Source organism: Rhinolophus sinicus, chromosome 17 (assembly GCF_057876585.1).
Source record: "Rhinolophus sinicus isolate RSI-liver-muscle chromosome 17, RSI-T2T, whole genome shotgun sequence".
Lineage (NCBI taxonomy): Eukaryota > Metazoa > Chordata > Mammalia > Chiroptera > Rhinolophidae > Rhinolophus > Rhinolophus sinicus.
In genome coordinates this window covers 60,323,323-60,350,871 of record NC_142517.1, presented here as the reverse complement: position 1 = coordinate 60,350,871, position 27,549 = coordinate 60,323,323, and the positions used below count along the sequence as shown (strand labels likewise).

Genomic DNA, 27,549 nt, shown 5'->3' with positions numbered 1-27,549 from the left:
GAGATGGAAACATTGTTCATTGAAAGAACAGCCAGTGCGCTGATAGAAGAGACCCAAAGATGCATCATGAACAGACAAAGAAAGGCTACTTGGAGGGTCATCTCAGAGACATCAGGGACCCTACTAAAGGAGAGGAAAAGAGAGTTTTTACATTTATGTCAGTAAAAAGGGTCTCCTCAGCAAAGCCTGCTTTTCTCTTGAGACATATTTAGAGGAAGAGAAGATCAGATTACAGGTTTGTCTTTTCTGAGGACTAGCATCACTCAGCTTAGGCGAGTAGGACACTTAAAGGGCCGAGAAGGTAAGCAAGCGGCCTGCATGGCAGGGCTACATGGGACGACTTAAAAGTGAAACCGGCAGGTCAAAGATGGGGAGGCTGCGATAATACAGTTTTTATGGCCAGACTACAGGCAGCAGGAGCAAGAGTAGGTGATGAAAGCATGTGAAGAGGAAGCCAGGGGCGCTAAGGAAATTTTGAAACTAATCGAAGTTTAGAGCCGTGAAATGGGAAAATGGGGCAGAGGGAAGGGAGGAAGGATGCATCAGAGGAGTCAGAGAGGAGAGTGGTTAGGGGGATGGCTTGGCATATTCAGTGGAGGGGAGCAGATGTTCAAAGAATTGACAATTAAAGAAAAGGTCAATTTAAAATAAGTCAGAATGTGGGAGATCTAGACAGAGAAATAAAGAGATAGAGATAATAGATAGAGATAGAAAGAGATAGATGTGGGCAGCTATGACCCAATGGTTAATAAGTCCATCAGAAAACAACTAAGAGACAAGTTGCATGTTGCACCAGCCCATGCAGGGAGATTGATAGGAAAGAAGGCTTAGCCAGGAGAAAAATTAATAACATAAAGGGGTCCTTCTGACAAGGAGGTGTTAAAAGTGAACCCAAATGTGAAGAATGATCTATCTGCAGGCCTAAATAGGAAAATTAGAACACAAATATGCCAAGAAATAGGAAATACAAATCTAAAGATTTGCAAAGGACCTTAAAACACTTCTTAAAGGGCTGTGAGGAAGAAAATAATTCGGACAAAACAAAGATGTGGTTTGCAACATTTTCTACAACAGGCTGTTGCATAAAACATTTACTTTTATTTTTATTTTTTTAAGGTTTTATTGGGGAAGGGGAACAGGACTTTATTGGGGAACAGTGTGTACTTTCAGGCCTTTTTTCCTAGTCAAGTTGTTGTCCTTTCAGTCTTAGTTGTGGAGGGCGCAGCTCAGCTCCAGGTCCAGTTGCCATTGCTAGTTGCAGGGGGCACAGCCCACCATCCTTTGCGGGAGTCGAACTGGCAACCTTGTGGTTGAGAGGACAACAGAGCCATCTGGGAGCTCAGTGGCAGCTCAGCTCAAGGTGCCGTGTTCAATCTTAGTTGTTGCATAAAACATTTAAATTCCTGGTACACAAGATTCCACTCAGGGAGATAAGTGAGGGCTTCCTGAACGTGTCACTGCAAAGGACCGGAGCCCGGTAAAGAGGAAGAAACAGTGAGAGTGGGGACATGTCCACTGGTCCTTTCAAAATGGAAAGAGGAGGAAGAGAAAATGACGCTTCTGGGCTCTGTAGCCCAGAAGAGACCAGCTGACACGCCAGCACTGGTCAGAAAGAAAACACACACGTACATTTCTAAGAACCTGACAATTTAGTATTTGTGAGGGAATTTGGTTTGTATGGAGGGGCATACGTTGTGTAATGGTCAGTTGTTGGTGTGACTCATCAGCCCAGGAGAAGGCTTCAAGCAGGAAGCATGAATGAATTACATGGAAGGGTTGCAAGTAAAAGTCTTTTAAGTGTGCCAAGATTCCTCAAAGGTATTTGGCCCTTCTGTCCTCGACCCCTCCCCTACTGGCAGGAGCTCTTAGAAGTTTCTAGTACTGATTCCAGTCCCGTGTTCTCCGAAGTGTGAACTCCGAGTTCCCCAGTGTCATGCAGGGGACCCTGCTCACTGCACCATTTGTCATGCAGGGTGTCACATGGGGTCTCAGCTCCCGCTCCCCACATAAGAACGCAGGACATGGTGAGGCCAAAAAGGAACAGCCACAGAGCCATAGGTAGGGGAGTCATACCACTATAGTCTCGCTGGCGGCTGGGTTGGAGACACAGGAAGCAGGAGCCACACTGTCTGCAATCCGCCATGCTAACTGCAATCCGCACTTGCTAGCTCAGCCACCCTCTTCTTGCTAGCCCCCCATTTTCTCCTAGTGTAGCCATGGCAGTTATATTATTGGCCAGTGGCTCACTGGTTACAGCTGACGGCCAACTAGCCACAGCTGATGGCCATGCAATCACAGTTGATGGCCATTTACTACCTGAGCTAGCACCTTTCCACGTGAGGCCGAGAGCCTAGAAACTGCACTCCTGGGTCTGTCCCTACACCCAGGCACCCTAAGGCTTCCCGGAGGCTCTGGGAAGAGGATGAGGAGGGACCATTTCACGGGCAGCCCTGCCTAAGCACCGACTCTTCAATTTCTCCCAACCCCCTCGGCGGCCATTCTTTGGAATTCCTTTATTTCCTTGGGGTGGGGCCCTGATGTGGTAAATCTCTTTGCGAGCAAACCTCTGAGGCGACATGAACCAGACCTTCATCCTGTATTTGAACTGTGGGGACAGAGCCCCAGAGAGCAGTTTCCAGGCTCTCGGCCTCACGTGGGAAGGTGCTGGCTCAGGTAGTAAATGGCCATCAACTACGATTGTATGGCCATCAGCTGTGGCTAGTTGGCCGTCAGCTGTAACCAGTGAGCCATTGGCGTCTAATACAACTGCTGTGGCTACACTAGCAGGAAAATGGGGGCTAGCAAGACGATGGTGGCTGAGCCTGCAAGCGGTGCAGTGAGGGTTGCGGACAGTGTGGCTCCTGCTTCCTGTGTTTCCAACCCAGCCGCCAGCGAGACTATAGTAGTATGACTCCCCTACCTATGGCTCCGTGGGTGTTCCTTTTTGGCCTCACCGTGTCCTGCGTTCTTATGTGGGGAGCGGGAGCAGAGACCTCGCAGGCCGCCCCAAGCAACATGAACTGTAATGGTTTGGGGCTGAATCTAAAGCTTGAGCCTCAGAGACTGCCCAGCGACCATCTTGCTTCTGCTTCCTCCTTCATCTGGCTGGACTGGGAGCCTATAGAAGGCAAACACCACCATCTAGTGGTGTTTCCAGGCTTCTCTCCAGGAACTGGGTCATGGAATTGTAGAAACACACTGCCTGGCTCTTTATCCTCCCTTATCCCCCAACTCCAGCCCCGAGCTAGCCAGTCGGTCTGGCTGTAACTTGCCCTGGGTGGCAGCGAGCCTTGCACCTGGGTGACATGCTGGGCATGTTTGCAACCAGAGCCTCTCTGCTCTGCCTCAACAGTCTGCAAAAGGGCTGCAGTTGCATCTCAGGCCATGTGCACGTGACATTGGCACAGAGGAGCGACTCCACTGAGGCATGCAAGTTCAGTGAGGAACGTTCATGGTCATCTAGGCCAGCGTTCTACCAACAGCACGTTAGCGGAAAGTGGAATTAGTTTTGTGGGATGCTACCAGCCATTGAGACCAAAAAACCAGAATAGAATTTGAGAGTGAAATCTGTGTTTCAGTGATGGAGTGTGGGGGCAGAGCCCCAGAAAGCAGTTTCCAGGCTCTCAGCCTCACATAGACAGGTGCTGGCTCAGGTAGTAAATGGCCATCAACTGAGATTGCATGGCCATCAGCTGTGGCTAGTTGGCCGTCAGCTGTAACCAGTGAGCCATTGGCCACTAATATAACTGCTGTGGCTACGCTAGAAGGAGAAGAGAGAAGAATGGGGGCTAGCAAGAAGATGGCGGCTGGGCTGGCAAGCGTGGATGGCGGTTTGCGGACAGTGTGGATGCAGCCTCCAGTGAGAGTATAGTGCCGCCAGAGAGAATATAGTGGTATGACTCCCCTACCTATAGCTCCGTGGGTGTTCCTTTTTGGCCTCACCATATCCTGCGTTCTTGTATGGGGAGCGGGAGCAGAGACCCCGCCTGTCGCCCCGCATGACAAATGGCGCAGCGAGCAGGGTCTCCCGCATGACATGGAGCTATTCATACGTAGTGTAGACTGGTCAAGATATAAAGTATACTTGTATTTCTTACAGAGAAATGCAATCTGAAAAGTTGGAGAAACCTGATGTAGGACAAGCTTGGAGAGGACCAGTAGCTCAGGCCACTGATATCTTCTTCTCTCCACCTGCCTCCCATCCCCTCCAACCACAAACATATCTAAAACTATGTACATAACTTGCTCTGATATGTAGTTTAAGGACCAGGGGATTTGTATTTGAGGTCTGGGTTCACGTCCACCTGGGTGATTATGGAAAACCATCTAGCCAGTGTTTCTCAGACAGTATTCCAGGAACCCCCTTTTCAGAATCATGAGTTGAGGTCCTTGTTAAAAATAGGCATTTGGGGGGCTGCCAAGGGAGGGACCAACAAGGGTACCTGCATTTTCAATTAGCTCCCTAGGTGACCTTTATGCACAATGCATGCTCAATGTCCCCACCACTGATCTTGACATTTCTGAGCTTCAATGTCTCGATGTGTGAGATGGAGATGGTAATATCACCTGGTTACTGGAGGATGGCGTGGATGAGTCATGTGAAGGTACTTTGCACACTGTAACAGTACTCTGCAGCTGTGATGTATTACCATCCCACGGCATCCCTCTCTAAATGACGCTTTAGGGAAGATAGCACCAGGAGAGCGAGGGAGCGGGGCACTGTGCCTTTCATAGGACCAGGAAAGTTCAATGGAAAAAATGGGACAACAAGCGTGTTTTTTTCTTCTTCTGTCTCTTTCCATCTCCCACCTTCTGTCCTACAGATTCCTCTTCCCGATCTAATCCCGACAGCAGCCATGCCCACCCATGGGAATGTGTTTAGAGCGGACTCCTTGCTCTGTGGTGGGTGGCGATGCATATTGCAACCACCAGCCTGATGCAGATGCACCCTGTTAACCTTTTCAAGCCCATTGTGACATTGAAGTTCCAGAGAACTGTCACAGTCCTGAATGCTGAGTTCTAGGTCCTGGTGGGACCGTTGATTCCCGCCTTACTGTGATGTTTGTTGTTTACCATTCCGCAGAAGCTTCCCAGATGTGTAGGAAACAGCTATACAACATATTTGGACTAGTGCTTTAGTACAGCTGCTGGAGCAGACAGTGCAGGCCCTGAAGGCTTAAATCAGAGACGCTCAGACTGGAGGCGACGTCCCTGGAGGTGGCACTGGGGATCTTCCCCTGAAACACTGCTAGAGCTAAACCTTAGAGGACAGGCTGCCGAGCTGGGCTCAACCACCCATTGTTCCCCTTCCCTCTCGCTCATTCTGCCCCAAGTGCAACTGCTGCTCCAAGAGGGAGGCCTTGTGCTTGGCTGTGAGACAAATTAGCAGGCTGAGCTTTTCTCATGAGGAAAGTGAAAGTCTCAGTGTTCAGCTAATAGAGGTTGTTCTCTGCCCCATTTTATTGGTTCTGCCCCTGGATTGATGTAGTGGGGAGTGCCAGGCCTGAAGGAAGGACAGGTTGGGGTACTCAGGATGGTTCCAAAGTAGACTGTGACCCCTCTTCCGTTCCATTCTTTCCCCTGGTCCCTGGTGGCTGAGCTAATGTCAATTCTATTTCCCTTCCAGATAAATCATGTTTTGCTTCTGCCTTTGAATTGAAGCTTCATTTTACTTATGTATTTATTTATTCATTCATTTATTATTATTATTGGGGTTTTTTTTTTGGTCACTGCAGCCTCTGTTTTAAGCTGATGGTTCCAATGAGAGGAGGGGAGAAGGGAGGTTGCAGGGGTTAGAAGGAAGGCAGGCTGTCTCTTCCATTCTTCCTAAACATCAACTAGAATCAAGTGAGAGTGAGCGACTCAGAAACAGATGCTCAGTAAGTGACTGAGGGGTAGTTGTGGAGACAGGGGTACGGCCTGGGGCAGAGCCCTTGGAAGGAGTAAGGGACATATTGGGGAAGAGGTTTAAAGGCACCATTAGCTGGAAATTTGGCAAAGGAATAAGGAAAATAAGTCTGACTGAACAAGGAGGAATTAGAATCAAAGCCCTGTCTCTGGGCGGGCTCCAGACTGTTGCTGCAGCTAGAACGGCTGAGTGATTCAACACCACTGTTAATTACTTTTTTTCTCTTTTCTTTCCTGTTCCTAACTCCCTTTTCCATCTGCTTCCTTCTCCCACCCTGAATCCCATCTTTTCCCTTTTCTCTTCCACCTCTTCCTCGTCTCCTCTGCTCTCATGCATCCTTTCTCCCCTCCCCCTCTCACCCACCCATCTCCTTCCCCCATGTCCTCACTGTTTACTCCCATCCCCCCACCACCTCCAAGCTCTCTGGTGGATGTGAGTTGACCGTGGTCCTCCAGGACTTCAACGCCGGCCACAGCAGCGAGCTGACCATTCAGGTGGGACAGACGGTGGAGCTGCTGGAGCGGCCAAGTGAGCGGCCGGGCTGGTGTCTGGTGCGCACCACGGAACGGAGTCCCCCCCAGGAGGGCCTGGTCCCCAGCAGCGCCCTGTGCATCTCCCATTCCCGGAGCAGCGTGGAGATGGACTGCTTCTTCCCCTTGGTGAAAGGTAGGGAGAACAGCGGGGCAGGGGGATGTGGAGCAGAAGGCCACGGGGGACGTTAGCGCCCCTCTAACTGAAGAACATTGTGGAACGAACCTGTCTCATGAGCCCCTTTTGACCTTGTGCGATTTCTCTGGGACCTGCTTTGAAGAGAGTGGGTTGGGAACTAAAGGAGAAAGAGCTTCATCTAGAAAATGAAGATTGAATTTGATGACCTCTAAGATCTCTTCCAGCTCTCCCACTGTGCCAGGTTATGTTTAGAAAAGTCCTCTTCTACCTGTGGCCAAAAGCCTAGAGTCCTCCTGTCTCATGGACCCACTCTCCCCCTCCCCATCTCCCTGGAGCTCACTGACCCCCAAGCCCCCACCCAAGTGCTCGTGCCGACACAGAGGCACCAAGCAAACCCAGGGAATGAGTTGAGTTTGACCCTCCCTCAGCCCTGCCAGTGTCTGAGACACCCATTGAGGTGCCTCTGATGGATAAGTTAGTGGAGACTTGGCTTCTGTATTATATAGCTCTATGTGCCTTCCACATACTTATTTATTCACTTTTCTCACACCAGGGGAATGAATGACTATTACAGTGATTCTCAAAGTTGGGGGTACGGGGGGGGGGTTGTCTCTAGATTGGCAGCCTCAGCATCCGCTGGGGACTTGTTAGAAATGCAGGTTCAGATCCCACTCCAGACCTACTGGGTCAGAAACACTGGGGTAGGGCCGTGCAGTCTGTGTTTTCACAAGCCCTTCAAGGGACTCTGATACACACTCAAGTATGAGAACCACCCGACTTCAGAAGTCGAGGCTGGCAGGGTCCTTGAAGTCACTCACCTTACACTGAGGAAACTGAGACCCAGAAAGCAACTTAGTCCTGAGCTTCTTTTGGTAACTGGTCAGTTAATCTGCATCAGAGGCTCCTTCTGTGCAGACCCGTGCTAGGGATTTATGCGATCGGAAGAGGAAAGGGACCTGGTTCTGTCAGGAGGCAGGGACGATGGTCACCATGGAGACCTGCGGCAGGTTTCCTGGTAGATACTACAGGCTAATAACGTTTAAATGTTCCCGTTTCTGGAATTCCATCTGGTCCCTCTCCAAAGCCTGACTTCCTCCTTTCCTCCACCAGATGGCGAGAGCAGGTGGCATTATTAGTGCTGCCTGGCCTTTCAGCTGGCCTCCCTGCGTTGTTTCCATCCTGAGAAAAATGCGACCAAAACCTGATTCTCCTCCTTCTCCACACACACACACACACACACACACACACACACACACACACACACACACACACCTGTGCTCCCCTCCCCCAGTTGAGCCCTCACTGATTTCTCCCGTTTCTCTGAGGACTAAGGAGGGATTGTGTCAGGAAGCTGTGTGGAATTTGAAATTGCCAATGCAGCTCCTGATCCTTGGAAGTAGCCAGTAAAGAAACTCATGAAACCTGGGAAGTGAAAATCAGGGAAACAGGAAGTATGGTTCTGTTTGAAGTCTAAACAAGAGGGAAACAGAGGTGCAAATTGGTTAGAATTGTTAGAGTGAAATGAGATAATATATACAAAACACTTACCCTGTTTCCCCAAAAAAAAACACTTAGCCGGACCATCAGCTCTAATGCATCTTTTGGAGCAAACATTAATATAAGACCCAGTCTTATTTTATTATAATATAAGACTGGGTCTTATATAATACTGGGTCTTATATAAATGTTTGCTCCAAAAGACGCATTAGACCCGATGGTCCAACTAGGTCTTATTTTCAGGGAAACACGGTAGAATAGTGCCCGGCACTCAATACATTTAGTTGTCATGATAAGTTATGGTTATAATATCATTTGTCATAGATTATTCAGCAAAATAACTACACAATCCCACAAGTCCTGTCTAGAGACCCCATCTGCAGAGGCAAAACCAAGGACAGCAGTTCATTGGCTGGGAAAGGCTAATTCGTCATAGACGTCCAAGTACCGTTTGGTCCATCAGGAAGGACATAGCTTCAGGAGAAGACCTGACACTTCTTGACCTAGGCCTGGCCTTGCTGGCTGGGTAAAATATGCATCCCCTCCCTCGCCCGACCCAGCTGGGGCGCCCCTGTGTGCAGCTTGGCAGGCGCAAAGCTAAAGGGGAGAAACAGAGTGGATCTGTGATCCAGAGGCGGGAGGTGGAGACATTGGGGTAAGAACGGGTGGGGGAGGGGAGCGGGGAGGGCGGGTAGTGGAGAGTTAACTGAAAATGGGAGCTAAGGAGGAGGGATGGAAAATAGAGTCTTGAGGGAAAGCGAGGAAGGAAGCTGTCCCAGAACTTCCCAGCTAACTCTGCCACCACCATGGCTTCTTACAGCAGCACCGCCCACCCACACCCCTTCCAGTGCCTGTCTCCTCGCTCCTTGGCTTTTTTCGTGTGCAAGTTGGTTCTTCTCTCTGCAAGGATAGGCCAGTTAGGCTGGGCCTTCAAATGGCAACCTGTGAGTGTTCACTACTCTCTCACCTGTGTGGGCTTAGAATACGCAGGTGCCTGACTGCCAGCAACTCCTGATGGCCCCCACAGCGCCTCCTCTGACTGTATGTGTGCTCGTGCATCTGTCCCAACTTGGAAAACCCCCTCCCTCTCTCTCCAGGGCCTGCCCTGAGTGTTGGTCTCTTCGAGGAAATTCAGTAAACTCTTCCTTCTCCCATTCCAGGCGGCTGCCTGCTGGCCACGGCCTTTGCTTCCCTCCGCATTGGCGTGTATCCAGCAGACACTCCACCTTATAAGTGATGCACGACTGGGTTGAGAATGAAATGTTCTGGAGGAGCAGAGTAGGACAGTGCAGCCTCAGCCAGTGTCACTGGAGGTCAGAGTCTATTGTTGTCTCAGTCATGGAAGGAACTAGTCCTCTTCAGCTTTGCAGAGTCTGTGCTACAGGCTGTGAGAAGCAGGGCAGAATCTGGATGATGTGCTAATGGCCAGATAAGGGCTCAGCCACAACTGTCAGCCCCACACGTTAGCACCAAGGAGAGAATGTGGGCAACTCCTAGACCTGCCTTCTCAACCCTGGCTTTGTAGAATCACCTGGAAGCTTTACCAAATGACAGTACCCGGGCCCCACCTCGAACAACTGGAATCAGAATGTTCTGGCTGGGGCCAGTGTGTTTTAAATGCTCCTCTGGTGAATCTAAGGTCCCGTCAGGGTTGAGAACCACAGTACCAGCCCAGTTTCCTCTTTTTCAGGGGCACTTTCAGGCCCAGGAAAGTAAGGTGACTTCTCTGAACCCACAGGGAGCATTGGTGGCAGAGCCAAGGATCCCACCTCTTGTCCAGTGCTCTGCACCACACACTCTGCCTGTGGGGACAGCCTCAGGTCTTTCCCTCTTGTGCCTTTTCTCCTGATATATCCATGGCAGGACTGATGATGAGGCTGTGTGATACAGGGGGGCACCTGCCACCCTGACATCAAAGGGCTTCTCTCTGGGGTTGGACCCTCTGGGACCTAGTCCCCTAGGCTTTTTAATCCCCTCTCACTTTCTCAGCACCAAGTGGTGAAGGGCAGTGCCTTTCAAGGGACAGAGACTTTGCAGTGGTGGTTTTCAACTCTGGATGCATCTTAGAACCACCTGGAGGAGACTTTTGAAAATACTGATGCCACACACACATCCAGGCCAATTAGTTCAGAGCAGCTGAGCCTGGGTATAAGTATCTTTTAAGTTCCTTGATAATTTACATGTTCCATGAGGGTTGAGAGTTACTTCTCCGAGTGTCAGGCTTAGGAGATACTTAAGATGTATGGGAACGGGCTAGTGTGCAGGTTCTATAAAGAATTCCTACAACTCAACAACAAAGAGAACAAGCAACTCGATTAAAAATGAGCAAAGGACTTGAATAGGCATTTCTCCAAAGAAGATATACCAATGGCCAATAAGCACATGAAAAGATGCTCAACATCACTAGTCATCAGGGAATGCAAATCAAAACCACAATGGGACACCACATTATACCTATTAAGATGGCTATTTTTAGAGAGAGAGAGAGGATAACAGGTGTTGGTGAGGATGTGGAGAAATAGGAACCTTTATGCACTGACCATATGACTCAGTAATTTGATTTCTAGGTATATACCCAAAAGAATTGAAAGCAGGGACTCAAAAAGGTATTTGTACACCCATATTCACAGGGCATTATTCACAATAGTCGCAAGGTGAGTGTCCATCAATGGATGCATGGGTAAACAAAATGTGGTCTATACCTATAGTGGAATATTATTCAGTCTTAAAGGAATATCTGACACATGCTACAACACAAATGAGCTGTGAAGACATTATGTTAAATAAAATAAACCAGACATAAAAAGGACAAATACTGTATTATTCTACTTACGTGAGGAAATTACGGCTGTCAAATTCATAGGAAGTAGAATGGTGGTTGCCAAGAACTGGGGGGAGGGAAAGGATGGGGAGTTAGTGTTTCATGGGTAGAGAGTTTCAGTTCTGCAAGATGGAAAAGTTCTGGAGTTGGGTGGTGGTGATGGTAGCACAACAATGTGAATGACTTAATGCCACTGAACTGTACACTTACAAAGGGTAAAAATGGTAACATTCTGGGTATTTCTGCCCCAGGCTCTGAAAACCAATGTAGGTTCTTCTCCATGCAGCTCTGTAGGGCATCTGTGTTCTTTTTCTTTTCCTGTACCGTCTCTCTTCCGGCTCCAGCTCAGTGCCTGGAAAAGCTAAGGAAACGCCTCTTTGCTTAGCCAAACCTAAACGAGGGCCAGGTGAGCTCTGGAAGCAGATGTCCTGGAGGAGAGGGCAGTGGTCCATGGCGGCCCTGGCTTGTTCACGGGCAGTCGTGTCCCATGAGGTCTCCTGATGATTCTGCTGTTGGCATCTAGCCGCCTCAGGAACATGGTATCCGTGCTATGGGTGTGAAAGAGTAGAGCAGTGGAGAAAGCGTGGGCTCTGGAGGCATCTACCACCAACAGCCTAAAGATGCTGAACGACTCTATAGTACTGTTGACTTATATTAAGTTTGTAGTCAACTCACAAAAATATCCGACATTGGTTAAGCGTTACTCTGGGCCAGGTTCTGGGTTAATGCTTTCATACAAATAACAAGATTATTTTACTCATTTTACAAACAAGAAAACTGAGTCTTAGAAAGATTGGGTAACTTGCCCAAACGAAGTCACATAGCTTATAAGTGTTGGACCTAGATTTGAACCCAGGCCTGTCTATTCCCCCAGGTCACTCTCTTTATCCCTGGACCTCCCAAGTCTGAAGGCATTTGAGACAAGTATGTGAGTGTATCATCCTTCCATGTGATTCGCCAGGCTAGCTGGTCAAAGAGTCAAAGAGCATGAACCCATTACAGGCTGCTCTGCATACGGCCCTCTCACTCTGCCTCCCACCTCTGGCCTCATGGGCTCCCTTCCGGAGGGGTCGTAGCAGGATTCAGACAGATTTTGTCAGGTGGGTGCTCTGCCCACTAGAAAGATCCTGGTGTCCCAGGCTGGAGCAGAACAACTCTGAGCAGCACTCTGGACAGCGGGCTGAACCGGGTCCAGGTCTGATAGGGGCCAGCCAGCCCCTGGAGCTGGTCCAGCCTGTGCTACAGATTTTCTGCAGGATGGGAATTCCCAGCACTTTCTGCCGCCAGGAGCCAAAATGGGCCTTTCATATCCCCTCTGCTATCAAATCCAGACACTTACAGGTTCTTCCTGCCTACTGACTCTGGAAGATTCCACCCAAAGTGTCTCTCTCTCTATCTCTCTCTGTCTCTCTCTCTCTCTCTCACTCTCCCTCTCTTTCTCTTTCTTCCTCCCTCCCTCCCTCTCTTCCTCCCTCTTTTTTTCCCTCCTTCCCTCTTACTTTTCAGTATAATTCTGCATCATGTGCAATTACTCTCAGGTTTTCAGTTTGCTCCATAATGCCTAACACAGGACTTTACTATGGGGAGCTGACACGTAATCGGAGCATGAACATTTCCTTTGGCGTATGAAATGACACATCACATTTTATGATTTGCATATAAAATGCTTGCTGATCCATGTTCCTTCTCCGTTTGTACAGCACCCACGTCTGTAACTGACCAGCTGTGAGGTAGCCACTGTGAAATTCAGAGCTCATTTCCTCATAGAACAAAATTATATGTGGGACTGTGAATGAGGATGGAAATAGGTTTCCATGGTAGCTCATAGTTTTGAGAATAACATCGCTGAATATAGTATGTTTGCAAGGAAAGTAGTGGTAAGGTTGTTTTTTAAAATCACAATAGTGTTGGATAAAAATAACTGAAACCCAAAAATACTACCTTTGAATAAAAAATGTAATTAACTTGAGTGCTGAGACTTCTTGAAGATAGGTGTGCTTAAAGATAGATGGAGATGTATTGGTAGAGATTCTAAAAGGAGCTCCCAGTCATTTTTCTGACGTTTAAGCAATCAGAACTAAACTTTCCTTTTTTTATAATTGAATCAATGTGGTCCTTGATTAGATTTCATTTCACTTCCGAATATTAGCTTTTGGGGGCTCCCTCTTGGAATCTTAGACTTGAAAAGCTCCTTAAAGGTCTTCTGCTTTACTCTCTCCCCTAATATAGGGACCTCCTCCCAAAATGTCTCTGACAAGTGGTCAGCTAAGCGTCACATAAACACTCCCAGGGACTAGGAGCTCATTACCTCCAAAGGAAGCCTGTTGCATTGTAGTGCAATTCTGATGCTTAAAAAATTCCTTACTTAGAGCTGAAATCCAGATGCGTCCTGCCCATCACTCCTGTTCTTCCCTTCCCAATCCCCCAATTGGAACCCACCCGTCCTAATTCTCCTTCTCCTTCTCTTTCTGATCTTTATCTGCAGCAGAAGAATTTGATTTGCATATCAAATGCCAGGCACTTCTTTCCTAAGATACTACTTAATAAGAGCCTAGCAATTGGTCCACCAGTTCTTTTATTAAAACCTTAGAGCAGAATAAAACATTGTGGATTAAACTCAATAATCCTAACTTGTTTAAACTTTTTATTGGTATGCGTGGTTTTATAGTCCTCTTAACCACCCTTGGACTTAGGAACATCCAGCTGTCTGCTTTCCGCCCACACATCTGGAGCCTCCAGTCTCCTGTGCAGACTCTGATCTTGTCCCCTTCTCTCTGGACACAGGTCTGAGAGGCCACTGCCATCTTCTCTGAGGCTGTCTGTGGGCTAGTCTTCTGCACTGGTCATTTCCTACTGTCATGTATATTGTAGTTTATTGTAAAGTAGCATTATTATTTCCTTTCATCCATATCTTCCTGAATTACCTCTAAGATTCTAAAACTGTCTGCTATGTTCTCTCCACATCAGGTAAGTAATCTTGGTAACCTAAAGTGATTAACCTAAATATCCTATGTTTAGCCCATCCACGCTGAGCATAAGTATCTTTATTTTGAGGTCCAATGTATTGGGTTGAACCACATGAAATTGCCATTTTCGTAGTAAAAAAAATGGTTGAATATCAGCAATTTCTAAATGGTTCAATCTAATATGTCACAGCCTATCTTTTTCTCAGAAGGGAACCTGCACATCTTTGAGAAAACAGGAGAGGGATTGGTTCCCAGGGAGTCAGATGAGCCAGGAAGAGGACAGGGTGTGGAATACATGGAAAGTCGCATCATCTCCGTTTCCACATCTGTCGAAAGGGAAGCTGATAAAAATGCCTATCTCAGAGTCACTGGGAGGCTCACAGGTGGCAATGTGAAGTAAAACTGCTTTGAAACTGTGACGTTGGTCTTATCGTTCTGTGCACAGGCTAATTGTTTAGAGTAAAGCAAAAGTGAGCTGGTGACCACAAGGCTTTCCAATGGTATCTAGTAGGCCATAAAAATGAGACAATGAGAGGGATGATATAACTAAGAGTCTTGGCTGGAAGACCTGAGTCTGAAGCCTGGCTCAGCCACTGACCCGCTGACGACCTTGGGCACCGTACTTAAAATCTATGCAATGGGGCCATGGTGCTTAGATCTCGTGAGTTAGGCTTCTCAGCCTAGGTGGACCACACCACAGGCAGCCTTCAATTCAAACATGACAAGGCCCAGTTCTGATACCTCTATAGTGGTCAGTCTAGGGTGTTTCCAGCCTGAACCCTCTCCAGGGCTGTTCAAAGGCTCAAGGTTGTGTTTCTAGTTTCATCCATAGGGTTAGCCAAGGCCCTGATGTTGTGTCTAGTCTGCACCCTCCCCTGCTCTCAGTTTCTATTCCTGGCCTATCCTGGGCCCTATCTCCAGTGTACCAACAGCAGGTCCATCTGGCTCCATGATTTCCTGAAAAATAATAGATTATTCCTCTACTCTTTCTTTTGCCTTCTACACAGAGCGTCGAGATCATATCTGATATATTTGAGCTGAAAATTCAAGTTATTCCCTGACTTGCACCTCTGGCATCTCTCAGTGACCTCTTCCCTTTCATGCATTAACTGTGGTCATGGAAGGTAACATTCGGCCCACACCAGAGAGCTGGGCTGACCTATGTGACGGAGGGCTGTGCGAGACTTTGAGTATTTGGGGTGGCTACAAGCATGTCATTCTTCAATTCAAACATGACAAGGACAAAGGGGAGTTTTGTGAAAACTGCCTTTCTTGTTTCATTTGTCACTGAAGTTCTTCCAGTTACCTGTCTATGTTTAGACGGGCCAGAAATGGTTATTGAGCAACAATCTGGGAACCCTCCCAGGATGCAGTTTCAGGAAGAGGGAGATATAGGTGCCATCTAGTCCAAACACTTCCCACTCGCTCCTCCTTTGTTTTTTGTTTTGTTTTGTTTTGTTTTAAGATGAAGGGATCAGTAAGAATGGGTACGGTTAGAAAGTGTGCCCAGGCCTACTATATTCTGGAGGAGATGTCCTGCCTGCAGCTGGCTACCGTCCATCTGATAGTATTTAGGACATTAAAAGGCTTGGAATTGAAGTCTCAAATAGGAGGATGTCAGGCCAGGCCACGTCCTCCTCTAAATACCCCCCAGTGTGGTGCTGCCTCCAAGTAGAGCTGAAGCGAGAGGAGGACGGTGCTGTCCAGGAAAAGTTCTGAGCTCTCTGGGGCCCTCCTGCCCTTTTTCTCGCCAGCCAGCTGTGACTTAGCTTCCATCGAATGCTTGTGTCAACAGCATATTGCCATGCCTCCCGGTGTGCACTGTAAGTCTGTGAGACCTACAAGAAGACGATGCCCCTTATCATCCAGAGGGGAGGGAGGGGGAGGCTTGACGAGTGGCCTTGTGCCAGGGAGACTCATAAGCCAGTGGATGGAGCTCAGAGCTAAGATGAGAGTCTCGGATTCAATCCCAGACAGGAAAGGCTGCCGTTGATTATGCTTGCTGAAGAGAGGCTGGAGAAGATGGAGAGGAAGTCACCCCAGCAAACAAAATGTTCCCCCAAGAGATGGTGCGTTTTTCTTTCTTACTTAGAGCTAGCTAAGCTGAAACCACTTTCCTGTCCAACAACAAAGGGACCAGAAATGACATGCACCGAATGTGGCTTGGGAAGCAGAGAAGGAGCCATGGTGGTCTGACAGCTGGGGATGTGCCCACCCTATCTGCTCAGGGAAGGTCAGAGGTGAGTGGATCTTGCAGGCCGTGAGGAACAGCCCTTGCAGGCCACAGCTCCAGGAGCTTACAGCAGCGGCATTCTGATGCTGCTTGGCAGGACGGAGTGGTCAGGAGCCTCCTCTGGCCACCGCATTGCCTTCCCGTGTGGCTTGAACCTTGAGAACAACTTCCTCTCATCCAGGACCTGTGTAGGATTGCAACTGCAGCTTGAACCCAAACTCTACAACGTGTATGAGAAGTCTTTTGGTTTACAATTCTTGCCATGTTTAATCCCAGCTCCCTGTCCTCTGGGAGCAGAGAGCCCATCCACTCACTGAACAGCCTGCCCCTTTCTTTGCCGCTGCCATGGGGATATGACTGGGCTGTCTAGTTTCCCCACCACTGTCCACCAGCCCCAGCCAGGGATGCTGAGTCTGATACCATGCCCATCTGCCTCACTTTCCTCAAGGCCTTATCCCTGTAGGCCACACAAGGTATGGTTTCCTACCTTTGTGCTCAGGTGGGCAAGGAGATAATTACCATTGCTGGTTCCCAGCTGAGGGGAGGAAGCCTGGGCTGCAGATTCTCCTTGGCTCAAAACATTCCTGTGGCCCCTGTCTCACATCGAGTAAAAACCAAGTCCTTTCTGTGTCTGCAAGGAGGCGCCTACACAACCTGCCCCAGAGCCTGTTCTCCGACTTCATCTCTTAGGTCTCAGTTTCCTTTTGCTGCTCTAACAAGTTACCACACACCTAGTGGCTCCAAACAACCCATATTTATTCTCCTACAGTTCTATGGCTGTCACTGGGCTAAACTCGAGGTTTCAGCAGGGCTGCGTTCCTTCTGCAGGCTCTAGGGGAGAAGCTGTGTCCTCACGGTTTCCACCTTCTAGAGGCCGCCTGCAGTCCTTGGCCTGTGGTCCCTTCGTCCGTCTTCAACGCCAGCAATGGTGCACCTCTCTGGTTCTTCCCTAGTCAAGTTTCCCTCTGACCCCCGCCGGAAAGGTGCTGTGCTTTTGAATCACATGATTACATTTTGCTCACCTGGAAAATCCAGGATAACCTCCCCCTCTCAAGTTCCTTAACGTAATCACGTCTGCAGAGTCCCTTTTGCCATGTAAGGTAACATATTTACAGGTTCTGGGGACTAGGGTGTGGACACCTTGGGGGAGCATAACCTTCCTACCACATCCGACCACTCTCCTGACCAGCCTGCCTGACTGAGCTGTTCCCCAGTCGAGCCACGCACACTCCCCACCCAGCACCTGCACCTCTGTTCCCTCTGCCTGGGACTCTCCAGTGGGCCAGATCCTCAGACACCTGGATGGCTTACTGCCACGCTTCCTTCACGTCTCTGCTCGAGTGTCACCTAATTACAGAGGTCTTCCCTCACTCCCACTCTCTCCCACCAAACTGTATAATATGCCTTTTCCTGTTTTACTTTTCCTCACTGCATTGTTCACTACCTGATATATTTGTTAATGTTTATTGTCTATTCCTCCCACTGCCCCATCCCCCCACCCCCACCCCCACAAGTGCAGGGATTTTGTCTATTTTGTTCATTGCTCTACCCCCAGCACATAGAGCAGTGGCTGGCACATGAGAAGTTCTCAGTAAATATTAATAGAAAGGGTGGGAAAGAGAGAGGGAGGGAGAGAGGGAGGGAGGGTGAGTGGGATGGAGTGAGAGGGAGACAATGCGTGAGGGAGGGTAAGGGAGGGAGGGAAAAAGGAAGAGAGAGCAGGAGGGAAGGAAGGAGGGAGGAAGGGAGGAAGGCCATGCAATAAGGACCCCTGAGGAGTTCATAGGGAAGAACCAGGCTCAGTGAATGCTCCACCCCCTAAGAACTGTAGTGGAAACTGGCTTAAGCTTTAGCAGGAGCCTGAGGATGGGGATAGGAAATAACGTTCTGATGTTAGGAGTTCTAACTGAGAAAGTCTTTTAGATCCTGTCTTCTGGGAAGTCTTCTCTGGGGACACATGGGCTCGGCACCTCTCATTTATTTGGAATGGTTGAAAACAGAAATGTAAGGGCAGGCAGTATCTCCAACATCCTTCCTATTACTGAAATCTTCCATGAACTGACCTTCACTAAACTGACCAAAGTGGAGGCAAAACCCACCTTGCATTTAATGTATCAGAAACCTCTCCTTTGCACCCGTGAATCTATATGCTGCCGCAGTTGGTCCTTCTACCTGTGGGAGGGAAGGTGCATGGACAGTCGGAATGGAAATGCCATCCCTTGTAGTGGACACTTAGCCATGGTAAGCCTTCCGAAATTGAAACTCAGTCAAAGTGACAAACTGGCATTCCTACTGCCCTACTTTGAGAATACCTTGACCTACTTAGAAGTCAACGTTTTTGGAAGTGGATAAAACCTGGAGTGGTTTGTTTTTAGCAACTCCAGCTGCAGTCATCTTTCATTTTGATAAATAGCTTGTCTCCACCTGAGCTCAGGCGGCTGCTCAGTGCACATTTCCAGGAAGCTGTCCTGGCTGCCTGCAGCCCTACCTCTCCATCCCCACAAACACGAACATCGGCGGTTCTGGGGAGACACCAGGGTCTTCTGTGAAATCCCACATCTTCATCAGTATTGCCTGGCTCACCCCCCTACCTGGGGCCTGGCTCAGACCAAAAGGAGATCAGTGATACTTCCTGAAAACAAACAGGGTGATTGACAGGATGAGCTGCGGCCTAACTTCCTTGAAGATAAGTGAGACAGCCAGAAAGAGGCAGACAAGTGTTCAGTGCGCAAGCACGGAAGAACGCATTTACTGATATAGGATGAGCTAAGTGATGGTTTAGTCATTGGCACCTGGTAGCGGTCACCAGGTGGATGGCAGACCCACAGAGCCAGCAGTGGTGCAGTGGTTAGACCACACTAAATGGAGACAATTAGGAGAAGAGATTACTATGCATAGTACTGGCAATCAGGCTTTTTCTGTAGCTCTTACTATTAAAACAGCACCCATTACCTGGGAATAGTTACCCACATGGATAGTCCACAATTTTAAAAGGTATATTTGGAGTTCAAATTAAATGTAGAACCAATGTACACATTGTACCTCCTTTCTCTAATCTTAAGTGTTTCTGGTTGCTGATGATTATCTCAATTCCTCTTTTTTTACATAAAGATAAAACCTCTACCCATGTCCAGTCCTGGTCTGTGTCCACTTTCCTTTTTCTGCCACAACAACAAAAATGGAACCAACTGCTTTTTTTAGAACTCACCATGTTCTTTGTCTTTTCTCAGGGAACATGCCTTATTCAGTTTATATTTTTCATATAAATTTCCCATATAAATTCCCGTATACAGATTAGCTTAGTGACTTGCAAATAGTAGGTGTTCACAAACCAACCATTTGTTGAATAAATGATCACAACTTAGCAAGAATCAAAGTTGTAAGCCACCTAAGTGGAAGCCAGGACAGTAATTTGTGGAAAGTAAGAACCATCGACAATGAGGCAGTTCACAGGTCAGAAATCTCCACAGGGAAGACGAGGCTTAAGGAATGTGCAGCTTGGCAAACGAAGAATGTAACAGGTCGTGGAAAACCCAGTCAAGGGACTGGTTGTCAGATTGCGAGCAAGTGAAAACATCTGAGTCCAGGCGCTCCCTAAACACTGTATCAACCATGCAGGAAGTGATCACCGAGTGTGGGTGATCTGGAGCCCCACGGTCAGTGGTTCTTAGCCCTGACTTCACATTGAAATCACCTGCAGAGCTTTTTAAAACTGTAGCTGTGACTCGGGTTCAAAATCTGGAAGTGGGTGCCACAGGTGAGCTTCACTGCTGGAGGAAAAGGCAGGTAAATGATGGGTTGGGTGGGATGAGGAAAGCAGGGCCTGTCCTCCCTGTTCACCAAGAAATCTGCTCACAGCCCTCTCTGAGCCTATCCGAGCACATTCTGTAGACGGTGTGTACTGTACTGGTCACAGTAAGAAGGTTCTCACAGGAATGTCTAGGCACGGTTGCTATTCCTTCTGTCTCTGGGCTGAGCTCTCACTAAGAAATGTTGAGAAGTGGGATTTTGAAAAATCCTTTTACTGTACATTTGAAGAGAACAATCCTAAAGGAGTTTCCTAAAGGAAAAATTTTCGCCAATATACGTCTGTTGGTGAGAAGGGCCGATGCCCGAGGTTATGGTCCCGCATTACTGAAGCAGCGGTGAACTGGGGGGAGAGGGCAGTCCCATAAGTCCCTGGTGTCAGGCCCAGCGTGGTGATATACCTGGCGCAGCATGTCTGCAGGCTGAGACCAGCAGGGGCTCTTTGGGGTTCACTGTTGTGGGGAATGGAGATATGAGACATAAACTGGACACATAGGCAGGTGGAACACCTCATGCATGTAAAATGGACTTTGACTGGAGGCATCGCTAAAGACAAACTGCCAAAAATAAGGATGAGACTCAGCCATCTCTTTGAAGATTAAGAACACTAAAGATATTGCCTTAGTGCAGGGGTCCTTAGCCTGAAGTTTGGGAGAGGGTGGGTGGTGTTGGAAAACCCTGAAATTAGAAATATTCAACTGTCTTATGCAAAAAAAGAAAAAAAAGAGGAGTTTATCGGGAGTCTCAAAGTCCATAGATCAATAAGGATTTGGGGAAAAGTGTATTTAGTTTTTCAGATGATTTCAGACCTTTCCACACTCTCTCTCTCTCTCTCTCTCTCTCTCTCTCTCTCTCTCTCTCTCTCTCTCTCACATCTCTTTCCTCCATGTTGGCCTTATTCTCAGGTAACTTCTTCCTCTGTGGTGATGACAAAATGGCCTCCACCTGCTTTAGGCTAACATTCTACCAACTCAGAAATCTTGGGGGAAGAGATGGCTGCTTTCCCAGTAGTTCTTGCTAAGGTCTCACAGTGTATGCTCATTGGCTGAAACTGGATCATGTGCTAAGTCTGAACCAATCCCTGTGACTGACTGGCCAAGTGCAGATCGTGGGCCCATCCTTGGAATGGAGGGTGAACCCAGGGAGGATGTCAGCCACACCCACAAACATGGTCTGAGAATGGAGGAGGGCTGGAGCCTCAAAGAAAAATCAGGTGTTATTATGAAAAGAAGTGAGCGTAGATCACTGACAGATGGGGGGAAATCCTCTGCACTAGTGGTTCTCAAAGTGTGGTCCCTGTACCAACATCAGTGTCACCTGGGAACTTGGAGAAATGCAAATCCTCAGGTCCCACCCAGACCTACTGAATCAGAAACTCTGCGGGTGGGGCCCAGTAATCAGTGTTTTCACTCACCCTCCAGGTGATTCTGAGGTACACTCAAGTTTGAGAACCACCACATGACACCAACGGTCCTCAAACTATGCTGCATATTACAAGCACCTGGGGAACTTTTAAAAATATTGATGCCCAAAATTAATAAATCTGAGGCAGTGCTGGGTGGTGGGGAGATGGGAGACCCAGGCCTCAATGGTTCTTAAGCTTGGTTCCACCCTGGGATCTCCTGGAAAGCCTTAAAAATGCTAATGCCTAGAAGTTTTTAAAGTTTTCCTGATGATTTGAATAAGTGTCAGTGTGTAAAGCCATTTACCTAGCATCCCCTCCAAATTGTCCCAAGGGCATTACCTTGAAACATCTAGATGCAGGTCACAGGATTCAGGCACCTATTTTCTTAAATCCCTCAATTCAAAACTTGGTCAAATATCTGATGTTCATTCCCTTTCCTTTTACATGCAAATGAGTCTGTCCTAGTGGTTAGCTCCACAAGGGCTGGGATTGTTTTTGTTCACCAGTGTAGACCCAGTGCCTAGGACAGAGCCTGGCACATAGTAGGCACTCATAAGTATTTGCTGCATTAATGAGTAGCTCTGCAGACTCTCTCTGCAGTGCCCCAATAGTGTTCAAGACTTTCTTGTCATGTTGTAGACATCGCTGGTCCCATTCTGGAAGGCACATGAGGACAGCAAGGGGACTCTTGGGTTATTGGTGCCTAACCCCAGAGTGAATCTCCAGGATGGCCAAAAATGTGTTGACCATATCAACTTAAGATAGATAGGTGTCCCTAGTGGTTTTATGTTGAGTTGAGAGTCGGATATATTCCTGGGTTACAAGGACCGGTGGAAACATGCCTGATGGATCTTTTTCATGGAGACGAAGACTACTTTAAGGTCTACTGGTACTCTGATTTCTTAAGGAAGGGCTAGGTCTTTCTCAGACACCTAACTCACATCAGTTTCTGCAAGATGCTGTCATCAGCCCCTTGCAAAGGATTACTGCAGAAGTGATCAGTGTCACCCGAACAGAAAGGCCCAGAAGGAATATTTAAGTAAAAAAGTAACTGGTTACTCACCAAGCAATTTTCAAACATCTCTGAATTCCTACCAGAATGCCCCAAAAGTATCTAAAGATGTGGACTGAGTAGGTAGACCAAATATCTATCAACTCTTGTATCATAACCCCTACACAGGGGATCACAAGCAAATAAGGTTTACTTTCACGAGGGCTGAAGGTGCTGGCCGTTTTCTGGGCTTGCAAAGAACAGCAAAATGAGTTGTCTTTGGTGATATGGAAGAGAAAACTAGACAGTAGTTGGCTGTCACGGGTAGAACTGAAACCCGGGATGACTATAATCCTATAGTAATTCAAGCTGGCCAGATGAGACTGACCAGTAGTGAGGACAATCAGTGAATCAGGAATATGGGGTACAGGCTGCATAAGCAATTTGAATTTTCATTTCTCTGTTTTGTACGTGGAGCACCAGCTACACATTTCCTGCTTAACAATGAGATTCTTATGTAATTCTTGCTAGGAGAGGCCAGCAGGGAGATGGCAGTGGTAGATGGCAGTGGTTAAGAGGACCCTACCTTATAAGGTTTCTGTGTGTGTGTGTAAATGAGTTAATGTATAGAAAGTAATTAGGAAACTGCTTGGCACAAATAAATGCTGATACATGTTAGTAATTGTTACTCATACAGTTGTGCTACTATCATATCATTTACTGAGCATCTACTGTGTTCTAACCATGTGGCAGATGTAATGTATACATAAATAAGGCACAAATCTAAACAAGGTCCAAACTGAGAAAGGAAGCCCCAAATCCTGGTAACTCCTAAAAGTCTTGTCCCTCGGCTCTTTTTCCGCCAGGTATTGGTTACCTAGGTAATCAAGCATATTTTGTATTCCTCTCACAAACTTTCCTTTTTTCCTGATGAATGAGTCCTCTATACTTTATCACTATTGCATGTTTCTAGCAATCCATTTTCTCTAAATCTGGACACACACACACACACACACACACACACACACACGAGAAATGCCCTCTGAGTGATAAACACAACGGTTCATGGGAAGGTCCAGTTGACGTGGTCCAGATGGGCTTCATGGCACGAGGGGGGATATGAGTTTGGTCTTGAAATATGAAAAAGATTTAAAGGAGAAAAGGATAGGGAAGTAAAGGAATGGTAGATGGTCTACAGGATGTGGTTGTGGGGAGGGTGAATGGAAGTCTTCCACCATAAATAAAATGTTTGGGGTTTCTCTGCAGGCGTTCACTCAGCTGGGACTACTAAACATCTCCTCTCTAACAGGTACTTCCGGGGATCTTTTAAAATTCTATTAGCAATCCTGTAACATACCGTGTTTCCCCGAAAAGAAGACCTAGCTGGACAATCAGCTCTAATGCGTCTTTTGGAGCAAAAATTAATATAAGACCCAGTCTTATTTTACCATAAGACCGGCTCTATAATATATAATATAATATAATATAATATAATATAATATAATATAATATAATATAATATAATATAATATAATATAATACTGGGTCTTATATTAATTTTTGTTCCAAAAGACGCATTAGAGCTGATTGTCCGGTTAGGTCTTCTTTTCGGGGAAACATGGTAGGTATTCTTTTTCCTTCTTTTATTTATTCTTTAAATGATGAAATTGAAGATCATTAAAGTGAAGTAACTTGTCTAAGGTCAAACAGTTAATAGGAGGGAAAAAATAGCTTTGAATTTTGGTTTTATGTGTCCAAATCCAGAGTGCTTTTGCATATTATTACCGCTGGGGAGCCAATGAAAAAAAAGGAGGCACTATTATTAGTAGTATTACATATTAAAAGGAGGGAAAGAAAAGGGGTAGGTGAAGGTGAACTCAGTGCAGAGGAGGCTGTCCACGTTTGAAGACTGAGGGGAAGAAGAGGGAGAACCTGTGAGAGAGAAAAAGCATTATTGAGTCTTGACCCTAAATCTGCTCCTGTCCCAGGGGTTTGGGCCTCATCTGGTTGTATATTTTAAAGCGAAGCTAATCATGGTGACCTTTGAGGAGAGGAAGTTGCACAGAAGAAGCACCTGTTTTGTGCCAGGGTCTGTGTGAGACACAGACCATCCTCCCTAGGCTTGCCCAGTGCCCACAGCCACCGGCGGCGTTGCACAAGGCTCTGGGCCACGCTGCTGGTGGCGACTCCAACAAACAGCTGGACTTTGGAACTCCGCCCCCCTTAGGCCCTCCCTCCCCGCCGGGGCCCCTCCCCTCCTCCCCAAGGTGGCTCAGGCTCCCAGAAAGTCAGACCGAGGCTTTAGTGCGGGGAGAGGACGGTGGGGAGGGAGGGAGCGGGGAGCGAAGGAGGGAGCTGGCTCCAGGGTTGAGGCGCTGAAGTTTCCTGCCCCCTGCGCTGCTACCCGCTGCTGGCGCCCCGGGCCATGCGGGAGCGCTGGGGCCGTGTGACAGCATGAAGGGTGGAGACCGGGCTTACACGCGAGGTCCCTCTTTGGGGTGGCTCTTTGCTAAGTGCTGCTGTTGCTTGTCGTGCAGAGGTGAGTGACTGTTGGCGTTTGCGCCTTCTTTTAGTCAAAGACTGGGGCGGCTGAATACAAGGTGGGGGGGTGGAGACCGCCGGGGTGGGAGACATGGGGAAGGGGAGTGGGGGGGGCGGCAAAAGGAGAGAGTTTGCACTGAACTGCTGTACATTTCAGCTTCCCCGGCAGAACACAGTTTCTGTCTCCCTCTCTTCCCCTCCCCCCGCCCCCCTCGGTGAGGTTCTAACTTGGATACGAGCTGCAGTTTGGAAACTCAGTTACTACTTATCAGCGACTTTGGATGTCTGGGCGCCAGCCTGCAGCGGGGTGGGGTGCGGATTCGGGAGCTGGGGAGAGGGCACTCCGAGCTGTGCGTGTCATCCCACAATGGCAGAGCCATACTCCCCTGCTCTCATTTACATATGGATCTCAGCTTCGGGATTAACTGCTGACTCCTAGCTATAGGAATGTATTTGACACTTGTCTCTACACCAGGAACTATTTTTGCCAAGTGACAATTTTCTTTGGGGACTGCAGCGGCTTTTCTCTGCGTGGGCTTTCTCAGGCCTGTGTAGGTTTGCAGCTCTGGGCCAGAGTTTGGCTCATTAGTTAACCAAGAAGTCTCTATGTACCCAATTAGCACTGAGTTTAATTATTCTAATTTTAATGTTGTTGAGGAGACTTGCAGGAAGCAACTTGTTTCCCCCAAATCAGCCTACAAAACAAGGTGGTGAGAAGGATCCCAGAGGGAAGGTTATCAATTTTGTAGCCTCTCCTGAAAAAGAAATCCGATTTTCCTAGACGGAGTTAGCAGATGTTGCTACAGCTGTCATGTCACTTTAACACTTCAGTTTGGAGGTTGAGGGGAGAGAGATTCTGTTTCTGTGTGATTAGAAGTGAGACTATAGCCTCTCACTTGACATTTGCCCTTTTTAAGTGTCACCTATTGGACCTGCTGCCTCCACCCCCATTATAATGCCCCAGTCTCTGTCCTCATTCTTGTGTAACAAAGTCTGGCTGGAACTTTCTCTCTGAGTTACTGATAAATAAACTTCATCCGAGTAACCCTTCATCATCTCCTATGCCACATACACATCACTGCCCTTACAGATTCTCCTTCCAGAGCAGATACAAGGCTACAAAAACTAATAAATCTGAAGGACATTTCCCCAAATCATAAATGTTCATAAGCCCAGCATGAGATTCTCTCAGTCTCTGCATTTAATTAGAACAGCCTGGAACTGTGTGGCTGCCAGCTCAAAAAGCCAGAATTCAGATGGGGAAGGAATCTTAGGGGGCCAGGGACCCTCACAAAAATCTAAGCCTTTAAAACCAAGGCTGGGAATTGAAGGAAGGGGGTATTAAAAGTGAGAGGAAGCAGGAAATGGCCAAAGGGAATCTGGTGGGTGGGTTTGCTCTGCTTTCATGGTGAAGGGTTTCCAAGCAGGATTTCTGGGGAGTCCGTTTCCTGTCCAAAGTCAGAATGCAGGGACTTGGGTGGCGCTTATCCAGATGTGTGGCAGCCCAGCTTCCCTACCGAGTAATTCTCCCAGGGTCTCTCTCTCGTCCTTGCTTTGTTTGTGAATTGCCCTGCCTGTCCCTCTGTGCTGTGGCCCAGGAAGGGGTGGGGAGCCTGCGTGGGGCGCCTGCTGAGCTGCCTCCAGCCTGCAAGAGTGGGAAAGCGGTGGCTGCAGGCTCTGTGGTTTGGAGAGGGGGCGTGGGAGGAAAGGTGATGTGGAAGGAGCCGGAGGAGACTGTCAGCAGCTTTAAAGGGAAAAGGAAGGTAACAGAGGTGGGTGCCTTGTTACCCTCTGGGCTTGACTCCTTACTCTTTCCTAGATCTGAAACGCGAAGATGGGAAGCTGGGGCTGGAATATGAGAAAGATAGTGGCAGAGGTGACTTAGGCACCTTTCAAGGCGCTCCTGGCTGGGGCTGGCAGGGAGACAGTGCTATTGGGCCATCCCTCTGGGGCCCCTCAGTCGGCTCTAACAGAAAAGAGAGATCTGAGTCTCCACCCGGCCTTGGGCATCTATTCAGAAGCAGATTGAACTGAGGTCTTGTACTGAGCTTGAGTACATTGCCTAGAGCCCCAAAACTGTCGGAAAAACCTCGCCCCATTGCAACACAGAGAAGGGCTCAGGGAAGAGTCGGAGAGGCAGACTAGAATGGAGGGCATCACAGCCAGGGAGGTCTGCCTCCCTGTGCAGTTAAACCAGTTTCTCTGGATGTACACACTTAATGCAATTGAAAGGCAGCTTCTCCTTTTAAATAAAAGCGGTGTGTTATTTGGTCTCTATCTCTTCCCCTGAGAGAACTTGGATCTTGTCTACTTCTCCAGTAGTTGCACTTTGAACCTAGTGGGTCAGAACCCACTACCATGGTTCGCAACTCAAAGGGCCTTCACTAACTGGCTTCCAGTCGCTTGGGATTTAAAGGACATCTCTTTCTAAAATCTGAGGAAAGGGAACCAAGAGGAAATGGAATGTTCTGGTTATTTTTGACGCAAAGCTAAGTGAGGCATCCTGGACTTTCTCTGGTAAATCCCAAGTGGTTGTAATTGTTAGCACTAGGGTAAGTGTCAAGGATTTAGGGCTGTACCTGTGTGGCCTTTGAATACAATATTTAAGAAAAATACGCAATGAAGTTAGTTGAGCTTGTCTTTTGATTCAGAAAAGTGAGGACAGCAACTATCTATTTTTCTTTTCCAGTTTTGGGTTCTGTTGAATATGA

General features: G+C 47.9%; 1 protein-coding gene across 22 annotated transcripts in view; it reads left to right on the top strand.

The window, feature by feature from the left end:
• The window catches only part of KALRN (kalirin RhoGEF kinase), a 622,455-nt gene that overhangs the window by 488,738 nt on the left and 106,168 nt on the right, over positions 1 to 27,549 (top strand). For 15 of the 22 annotated variants that reach the window (XM_019738955.3, XM_019738953.3, XM_019738949.3 and 12 more), the window contains exon 34: positions 6,328 to 6,574. In XM_019738955.3, the coding sequence (XP_019594514.2) occupies positions 6,328 to 6,574 (247 nt within the window). Of the gene's footprint in view, positions 1 to 6,327; positions 6,575 to 24,576; positions 24,837 to 27,549 lie in introns of those variants that run through there. The other 7 variants (XM_074330723.2, XM_088794254.1, XM_074330741.2 and 4 more) reach the window with 6 other exon arrangements.